The sequence below is a fragment of the Anneissia japonica genome, unplaced genomic scaffold (assembly GCF_011630105.1).
Source record: "Anneissia japonica isolate Jap-2015-1 unplaced genomic scaffold, ASM1163010v1 scaffold9_len2422644_cov172, whole genome shotgun sequence".
In the NCBI taxonomy this organism is placed as follows: Eukaryota; Metazoa; Echinodermata; class Crinoidea; order Comatulida; family Comatulidae; genus Anneissia; species Anneissia japonica.
In genome coordinates, this window is record NW_022758107.1 from 401,411 (window position 1) to 412,056 (window position 10,646).

Below are 10,646 nucleotides of genomic sequence, written 5' to 3' on the forward strand. Positions count from 1 at the left end.
AGATGTGTATAAGAGACAATAGCGTAATAGCACCCTTACACTAAACAGTAATGGCGATCGCTAGACATACAGGGTTGGAGAAACTGTCCAAAATAATTAAAATTTTTAGCGGATGCCATCGGGTTCAGAGACGAAGCCCTGGTGTGGGGAGAGGGAGGGACAGGAAATTCTTCCTGGCTAAATTATGGACCATTTTAAAATGTTCGAGACGTTTTATAACTTTATACCATTAAAAAAATAAAACGACCAGGGAACCAACGCAGAACCAACCATGCCGACACCAACACCCCGCCCCGCCCCACCCCACACTTTTATCTCGTATATAACATCGCATTGTCACGGCTGCGTTTGGCCTATCATGTCGTGCTATAATGGAACGCAAATGTGGTTTTTCAATATTTAACCTGCTCTGGGTGAATAATTGAATGCAATTTAACACCGCATTTAAAAACAATGCATCCATTCGTTCGTTTCATAATTATTTTCTTTTTATTACAATTTCAGGGTGTTCAATACCAAGACTAGCTGGCCATCAGGCGTCGTCGAGCGATGGGAATGCCGCTTTGTCGGTTACGATATAGGGGATTAATCACACTGTTTAGCCTTATGACCATCTATATATATTACTGCGTAATCCAGCTAACAATTGAGGCGTATGACGAAGACCCGTACTATCAAGTGAGGAAAAATAATGTGCGGAACTTACGGACATCATCAGTAGCTTTTAATCAATCGAAGGTGCACAATTCAACAAATGATGTGAATTTGACTACAGTTGAAAATATAGCACACCAAGTAATTAACTGCACTCAATGTGAGCATAAACAAGAATTTTCATGTAGAAATATTTCTGATGTTAGGATAATTTCAAGTCTTGGTCATGGCACAACAAAAGAGGTATTTCGCGGGAAGTACGATGGACGAGAAATGGCGGTCAAAATGGTGACTTCTAAAGTTTTGGACGTTAAAAAATGTCTGGAGAGGAAAATGTTTTGGAAACAAGAAGAGTGTTACATATTAGCAAATTACAAGATTCTTAAGGAGATTTTATTTGTAAGGCAGTTACAGCACCCAAATATTCTACAGGTATGTCACTCTCGCCAGGTCATCTATTGCGAGCTTCACACAACAGTTACGCGATTGTGACATACATGCGTTGGCTTGGTGTGGGCGTATTTATATATCTGTTATGGTCTGACTGCCCAACGGCTCTATCCGACGGGTGGGGGGGGGGTTGAACTGTCCGGTGGGGGACTTAAGCTCCCTTGTCCCCCCACTGGCGCCGCCACTGCAAATCAATTAAACTTATCTATCTTACATTTAGAAAAGTATAGGCCTATCTCACTCAAACCAATTCATCGTTATATTTTACTCTTCCAGCCGATAGGTTATTGTGTTCGAAATGAGATAACCTCAGGTCGAGTTGTGGACCATGGTGTCATCTCCGTTACAGAGCTAGGAAAAGCATTTAATTTAAACAAGTACAACAGACTACCTTGGGAACAGAAAATGAAGGTAACGATATACACAATCTATATAATTTCATTATTTTTAAAATTAAATAAATATTCTAAACAATTTTAAATGCTAATGGCCAAATAATACAAGCTACGGTATTCTAACGCTCGCAAAATAAATATAAATACTTGACATAATCACCGACATACAGTACATATCTTTCTTCTGTACAGTATATTAACGTTTTAAACTACGATTTTAGCACTTTCTAGGACCTAGGATTTTTCATTTATATGAGTTTAAAAGGTTATCACAGTCTTCACAACCCATACTAGTCCGATTAATGCTTGCAGATTCACAACCTGGTCTCTTTTCCATCGTTTGTCCACCAGTGACGATGAGTCATTGGGATGTCCAGTGACGACGAGTCATGGGGCCCAGGGGCGAGAAAAAGTTGGGGCCCCCTTGTATATTAGCGAAAGTCTTTTCGCTCACGAAGTGACCTGGGTGGCTAATATCCCTAGAGATAACATTGTTAAGGCTGAAAAAAAAGACTATCTTATTATTAGACAATGTCAACTATTATTTTGCACACACATTTTTAAATATTTGCGTGCAATGTACATTTGGTCTATGCATATAAATCGTCATTTATTGCGTAGGCCTACGTGCATTCCATTAGCGTGCATAAGTTCATGCTTAATCATGATTTGATCTAAGTTCCAATGGAGCTTTTGCCAATAGGCCTATATAAGCATTATCAAACAATTATTCAATCAATTGATTGAATGCATCATGCAATTAAATGCACTTTGTACATATTGTCAGGCCTTAAATCGATTAAATAAGCCTTTGGAACCACTAATTTGTCAACATTTTCGGACTATAGTATACTTTCGAAACATTTTAAGCGACGTTCGACCACGCCCATTTTGCTTTCGTCGTGGATATTTTCCCCTTCTCCGGTGGAATCGCCCCCCCCCCCGGATACCTTAGACCCCCCTGTCGGGCAAATCATGGCGCCACCCCTGCATCAGAGCTAATCCAGGTAGCACGGGGGCTACCCCAACCCCAGAAAGAAAGAGAGAATAGAAGAACTAGTCCATAAAGAGGGAAGTGCGCTACCGTAGGCCTACTTAAAAACAAGCGCATCTTCGATTTAAATTTCATGCAGTGACTACTGTCTCTTATACACATCTAGATGTGTATAAGGCCAATAGGCCTATATAAGCATTATCAAACAATTATTCAATCAATTGATTGAATGCATCATGCAATTAAATGCACTTTGTACATATTGTCAGGCCCTAAAATCGATTAAATAAGCCTTTGGAACCACTAATTTGTCAACATTTTCGGACTATAGTATACTTTCGAAACATTTTAAGCGACGTTCGACCACGCCCATTTTGCTTTCGTCGTGGATATTTTCCCCTTCTCCGGTGGAATCGCCCCCCCCCCCGGATACCTTAGACCCCCCTGTCGGGCAAATCATGGCGCCACCCCTGCATCAGAGCTAATCCAGGTAGCACGGGGGCTACCCCAACCCCAGAAAGAAAGAGAGAATAGAAGAACTAGTCCATAAAGAGGGAAGTGCGCTACCGTAGGCCTACTTAAAAACAAGCGCATCTTCGATTTAAATTTCATGCAGTGACTATTAACACTATATAAATTTACTTTGCCTATTGTAGGTCACACCTTATTGATCACTTTTCCTTCGGGTCGTCAAACTATTATAGTAGTTAGGCTTAAATATATCAACATAAAGACGGTTAAGTAACCAAATTGATTGATCTTTTGAAGTGCCACTTCGATACCAGGAATTAATTTTCTCTGAAACACGATACTATGATAATGTATGAGGTAGTTGGATTTATATACAAGGTATCTAAATAAGGCAAATCTAAATCAAATGACCATCGTTAAGCATTTATGGTCAAATCTATAATGTGTAACAAAAAATTTTATCATCAAAATCCGAAGTTTTATTGATATATTTTAACACGTTATGTATAATGCGTTTACATGTAGGCATATAGGCCTATTAATAATAGGCATACAGGTAATAATGTATTTGATTCTTTATATTTATTGATGTTTTAGGAAAATTAATAGAAAATGTACCCATATTGTAAAACATTATTTTTCATTATTTTTTATAAGAACACTGAGGCTGGAATTGCCTAAAAATTAAGAACAATATAAGAACAAATTGAGGCTAAGGTAAAATGTCTAATGAGATTTTTATATTAAAAAATTAAAAAAAACCCCAAAAAACTATATCTACTACCTTGTGTGCAGTAGGTATGTAATACCGGTACCCTCAATGCAGGACAGTGGTGTCCAACCTGTCATTTTGGGTCATTTTTACCGGGTCATTTTTTTCTGTGGCCATATTTTCAGGGGCCCTTTTTTCAGGAACCATTTTCCGGGGCCACTTTTTACCTAAATTCCAGTACAGTGTATACTGCTGTACAATAATAATTTTCTATGTTTGAAAAGTGTGTATTTAAGGACAAAATCAGAACATTTTGAGCCTGAAATTCAGTGGTGGTGCCAGAGGGGGCCTGGGGGTCTTGCCTCCCCCCCCCCCCCGTCGGGGAAGACGATAAATTTTTTTCGGGGAACAAACAAATAATAAAATATATATACAAATAGTAAAATATTTACATGTAATATTCGTTTAGCCACCATATTGTTTGTGTTAACTTTTCATCACAACAACAATAATAACAATAACAATAGAATTTCACTTTCAAGAATGAGGATTTGATAATAAATTAGATGGTTACATTTCATACTCTTTGTTTCTTGTTTTATTCAAAATGTTTTGGTTTTGGAAGCTGATTTCAACATTGAAAGCATAGCCTACATGACGTCATATTATAGTAACTCGATGCCTATCAAATAAGTAATTAAAATTCGAAATAATTCATCAAATATCCGTGGCTTCCAGGGGGCTTTAATATGTAGACCTATTTGTATACAAGTTTTAAAACATGGTTAAGTATGAATGTACAGTATTTTAAAATAATAATATTAATTATTTTATTGAGATGATAAGCCCTTAATTTAATTTGCTTTCAATCAAACTGTTTACAATTAAAAACTAATAAAATAATGTTAAATTGACTAAAAAACTAAAGTAGGCCTATTTCAGGAAAGTAAGTGAACTATCAACAAATCATTGTAGGGTAATTTGCTCTATTTTGTTCTAGAAACTTGTAAAATAATTAAATTGAATTGAAACTATATTTTTATGTTCCTTTTTATTTCCACCATAGACCACAATCGAACTGCTGGATTTACTAGACTATTTCGCGCATTCTCCGATCGGCTCGCTGATCATGACCGATATAAATACGTCACAGTTTCTCGTCGTCGGGGACAAGGTTAAGCTAGGAGATATGGACGACGTCTCCAGCGAGGAAGGGAAATGTGAAACTAGTAGGGATTGTTATCTGGACAACAGAAACTATGGTACGCACGTTCTAATGTTCACGACTTTGTTTAAGACAATAGGGCCATGCAAATGAACACACACACATTGCAACAGCTTTTTTTCTTGCTGATGTAATGCCCTACAGACTGTAATTAGATTGTGACCTTCCACTCCCACCCCCACAAAACCACCCGTAGGGGAGAAAAGCAATTATAGGTCTGTGTGTTCGTATAGACCTATTAGTGGACTCTAAAATCTATTAAATACACCGCAAAATTGTTATAGTTTATGGGGATTCGGCCCATTTCCGAAGGGGCCATCACCCCAGATCATCCTCACCCCTCCCCTCCCCCCAGCGGGACCCATAGCCACAAGCTCATCGCTTTAAATTGACTGAAGCATAGATCAGTATTGCCACCATTTGGAATAAAAAAGGGCATAAAACCCCACAAAACCGCAAAATTATTATAGTTTTTAGGGGCATCGGCCCCTGGACCACTTCCGAAAGGGACATTCCCCCCCCCCCCGGCAAATCCTGGCGGATTATTTAAAATTGACTGAAGCATTCTAACGAGCTCTGCATTCGTCCAAAATTAGGAAAAAAATTGCATAAAAACCTCAAAAACATGATTTTATTATTTTTAATCAATTAAAATTTGATACAGTAATTAGAGAATCGAGACCCCTAATGCTACTGCACGGAGGCCGTTTGTACCACCTCAGTCCCACCATGGTTGGGGCTCGAAGGTAAGAAAATTTATGATTATGGCGCCTAGATCTAAGGCCGGAAATGGCACCCTCAGACTTACAATTTAAATATAATTTTTTTCTTTTCTCATTTTTGTTTTAATTTAGAAAAAAATAGAGTTGGGGGCCGGGCCGGATGCCCCTGCCGTTTGAATCAGCGACTGTTTAATTGCGGCGGCTATGCGCTTAATGTTAGTTCGTGAGACCAATTGCAACATAGGCCACACGCATCCATCTACAACTGTATTACGAATCAACAGTTAAAATCAATACAACACATTGTAACCAATTCATTCTCTAGTGTTAACTATGGATTTTAACCATCAGAAATTATTCTCACATTAGTTAACATGACAACAAAACATATTGCCACGTGAATTTTTTAAAGAGATCCAACTGTTTAAGTGATGAAAGTACGCTTGCCGCGACAAATCGTTCAATACATTATCACGTTTGGCAGTCTGTTGTTTAGTTTCAATAGGTTTGGCAGTCGTTTTTTTAAATTTTTTTTATAGTATTTCGTTGCTAAGTTATTATCATTATGAGAACCAGACCATCGGCTGGCTGTTCATATTAAATAAGTAAGAACCAAGATGGCTTTTTGAATTATTGCTATCGTATACAGTAATTATAGGTCTGAAAAAAATAATCAATACGCGCTTGTTTTTAAAGTCCTTCTCAGCATTCCTGTTTTAATTTGTTTTGTGTTTTTCGTTTTACAAATGGCTTAATTTATTATCCTAACATAAAAAAACATTTTTTAAATGTGGTCATGTAGAATTATCAAGCAAATAGGCCTATATAAAACAATATCTACTGATTGGAAACAATTATTAACCTAATGGTTATTATAGGCTCCAAGTCTAAATTCATTATTCAATGATTTATATTATTATTACAAAATCCTTTAATATTTATTTGATTACAGTTATGCGTCTGTTAATTGGCGAGATAATAATTCTCTTTAGAATTTCCAATAAAATAATCAACTACATTAATATTAATGATATAGTAGTAGTAGCAGTAGTAGCAACAGCGGTAGCAGCAGTGGCAATAGTAGGTGGTAAATAAGAATACGGGTACTAATAATAATCCGGGCATAGTCAACAACGCCGTGTACATTGGGACAAAGCCGAACTAATAGCCACTGTACAATCGTGGCATTCCAGAAGGACCAGAGAAGCCATAGAAATCCACAAACACAATAATACTGTTCATCAAGATATTGGATTTGTCATTAGCGATATTTGGCTGCCCATGTTTATCGGACCTAGCTAAGCAACCCCACCATTTTCCCGCCTTACAGGAACTTTGCCTTTGGTTTTTGGTCGTTCCCAACCCTTTTCCCGCCCTACTGGAACTATGCGTTTGTTTTTGGTCGTTCTCATCCCCTTTCCCGCCCTACTGGAACTATGCCTTTGTTTTGGTCGTTCCCACCCTTTTCCCGCCACTGGAACCATGCCTTTGTTTGGGCGTTCCACCCTTTGCCTCAGTGAACAATGGCTTTTGTTTTAGCCTTTCACTAGCAGTCTTCTCATTGGTCAGTTTATCCATCCAATCACCTACATATAAGTTTTTTGTGTACAAAGGGGGGAAGCCGCGGCTCCCCACCCTCCCCCCGGATACGTCCCTAAGGACAGATGTTAGTTCGATATCTTGTGCTACTGTAGTTGTGTAATAATTCAAATGTCTTAAATAAGCGGTTAAATGATACATGCAATTGATATTTATGATATTGATACATAGGCACACAGTACTAAAGGTTAAAAATATTTAATGTTTGAGTAATAATAAACAAAGGATATGAAGGATGTAAAGTGGTCAAATGACAAATACAGTATTTCTGAATGCATTTTTCTGAAGTGTGTCCAAAATGGGTAAAAAGTTAGAGTATTCACTTGTTTCTGTCTATAATTTTACAGGTATTCAGTGTGTGGTGAACATATGTAGAGGGATTAATTCCAAATTCAACTTACATTATTTTAACAAGAAGATATTTAGCAAAATTCTACTAACAGCACCATCGACATCGCTGAAGGATGAAACCACTAGCGCGTTGAATTATATAAAACATCCGAATTCAACGGCCGTCCAGATCAAACAGTCCCTTCAACGAATCTTGCTAAAAGCAACCAATCCATGACAGTACAAGCAAACGCTACAGAATAACGCAGGTTTAATTTCGGTTGTACACTGATTTCTATTGGAACTAGTGACCTACTCAGCTGGTTGGCGTTATTCCGGCGGCCTATTGGGGGTAAAAAAACTCCTAGAAACTAAGCGATCAAGAAGGAGCCATGCAGAATAATACGAAACTTTAAAAGAAATCTAAAGTAAGAACATGAATAACAGCAATAGGAATAAAGGGATTAGGCTCTATGATGTATATTTGGTTCATTAATAAATCAGCCACATTGGAGTCAATAAGAAAAGTAGGCCTACTGTTGGCAATTGGTCTAACCATGGTCAAGGTGGTTAGACTTGCTATACTTGGAATAAAGTATTGTGTAGTGATGGTCCGTGGTGATTTAACACACTACTAACAGTGCCAATGTTTTCTGGTACTTACTTGGGCATTGTGTAATTTAATACAGTACTAACTCAGAGTGAAACATTCCAATATAGGCCTATGTATTCTTAATAACTAATTTAATTTATAATAATTATTTATGCCTTTTTTATTATATTTTTTTAAACAAATAATTATTAATTTGTGAGTTTTATAGCCAAGCTTTTAATGACCTTATAAAAGCATAGAATTTCGTATGTGGTTAGAATAGTGTAAAATCTATTGTTAAATATGACTCATACGTCACACCTTTCCAGAATCCCACTTTTCATTTCAGATTCTTGAGAATAGAAAAACCATAATGTATTGTTTTTTTTTTTATAGGTTTCTAAATTATATATTCAAAATACAATAAGTTATTTTTGCTATTTTGCGATCAGGGATTACAAATACAAAGAACAAAATGATACGCAGGGCTAAAGTATGGGTGGAGTCAGGGCCGTATCTAGGATTGTCATTATTGGTGTGAGTGGGTGGGGGATGTGGGTGAATGGAACAACTGTGTTATAATACATACGGTACTATTCCTGGAGGGATCAAGGGGCGGAACCGGTTGGATCGCAGTTCGATTTATCATTAATTTCAATGCGATAGTTTGCTGGTTAAGGCTAATATTTAAGGGATTCCATTTAAATATGTATTGAATAAGAAATGTTATATTTAGAACATTCTTGACTGTCTTAAAAATATAGACAGACCGATTCCTCCAGAGTATGTACCGTATACAAAATTATCAGACACGCTGCTATATTCCAGACAGAACACAGACTATACCTAGGTAGCAAGCAAACATGGACCTCATATGGGAAATGCATGGGCCAAAATGTGGGCCCTACAGTTTGGCCACGGGAATGAGCTGCCTGTGCACCCTAAATCCATAAGGGTCCCATAAAGTTTGGGCCACATGCAAATGTGGGCCATTTAAAGGATATATTTAGGTCCCTTAAGGTTTGAACTATGGTTTCATTTGGGACCCGTATGGGTTTGTCCAATTTAATTCATGGGCCAATTGTGGGCTCTATCTGAGTTTTTAAGGGGTTGAATCGGGGTTAAAATGTAAGGGGACCCTATAAATTGGCCCATATGGGAAAGAGCTGCCTGTGCACCCTAAATCCATATAGGTCCCATAAAGTTAGCCCAAATTAATTTATGGGCCCTTTAAAGAATATATTTGGGCCCCTTAGATTTGCATTATAGTTTCATTTGGGACCCATATGGGATTTACTAAATTAATTCATGGGTCATTATTGGCTATATCTGGGTTTCTTGAGGATTGAAATGTAAGGGGCCACTTATATATAAATTGGCCCATACAGGAAAGAGCTGCCTGTGAACCCAAAATCCATAAGAGTCTTATAAAATTCATGGGCCCGTTAAGGATAATATTTGGGCCCCTTAAGTTTGCATTACGGTTTTAATTGAGACCCATGTGGGTTTTGTCCAAAATAATTGACTCCTGTAGACTTACAAAATACACTGAGTTTAAGATATACAAACCATAATTTCTTTAGTTAAAAAAAAAAAAACAAAACATAGCGGTACTTTATGGGGTATGGACTTGCATACCCCTTCGCATATCATTTGGCTTAGTCTTTACTTTTACGCTTACAGTCCTGTTTATATCAGCAGTTGTGTCATACTTATAAGCCTATTATATTATAGCATCACTAGAGATTATAATACACAGAACCATCGTTTGCATCAGGCGTGCATATAAACCAACTTTATTAGTGTATTGAAGCAGCATCTCTCCATAACTATGCATTTTCTTGTCCGATGAAAAGGTAAATGAAGAATCTTACTAATATTTAAGATAGTATATGAATTCTGCAATTGAACAAATCAAGTTTGAAATATTGAATCACAATGGCTTGTTGGTATTAACTTTTTTCGGAGTTCCACAACACCCTAGGGCCTATAGGCCTAAGTAGGATCTGCTATTTTACTACTGCAGGACACCTACTGAAAGAAATGTCACATCGCAATGACGTTATATTAAGGAAAACTCAGATTAAAATCTAAAAGAAAATCATGGATCACAAAATCCATCTAACCTGCCTGAAAAATGGATTTCCTTTTCATTATTATTTTTTATTATTATGTAACAAAAATGTTTTGTTTGACAGCTGTGACAGTTCGTCTGCTGCGCTCGTCTGCTCCTCCCGGGATGAAAGAAGGTGCTCAGCCAGGCACTCGAAAAATACTCTACCTTACAAACAAGGTTGATTCATCTAATAATATTAACGTTTTTATTGAATATAGTACCTACAACAATCTCTTTTAAAGAAACACATATGTAATAACAATCATAATTTATATATATATATATATATATATATATATATATATATAAAAAAAAAATATCTCAATCTTCCTATTAATTTATAATAGGCTTATCCAATTCAGGACAAAGAAGTCCTAACTAAACCT

At 36.9% G+C, this 10,646-nt stretch overlaps 1 protein-coding gene across 2 annotated transcripts in view; it reads left to right on the plus strand.

The window, feature by feature from the left end:
• Window positions 1–10,083, plus strand: part of LOC117125169 (extracellular tyrosine-protein kinase PKDCC-like) — a 17,859-nt gene extending 7,776 nt beyond the window's left edge. The window contains exons 3-6 of one of the 2 annotated variants that reach the window (XM_033271583.1): window positions 505–1,086; window positions 1,381–1,515; window positions 4,743–4,938; window positions 7,570–10,083. In XM_033271583.1, the coding sequence (XP_033127474.1) occupies window positions 550–1,086; window positions 1,381–1,515; window positions 4,743–4,938; window positions 7,570–7,790 (1,089 nt within the window). In that variant the 5' untranslated portion in view covers window positions 505–549 and the 3' untranslated portion in view covers window positions 7,791–10,083. The remainder of the gene's footprint in view (window positions 1–504; window positions 1,087–1,380; window positions 1,516–4,742; window positions 4,939–7,569) is intronic. The other variant, XM_033271584.1, reaches the window with a different exon arrangement.
• The last annotated feature ends 563 nt before the right edge of the window (window positions 10,084–10,646 follow it).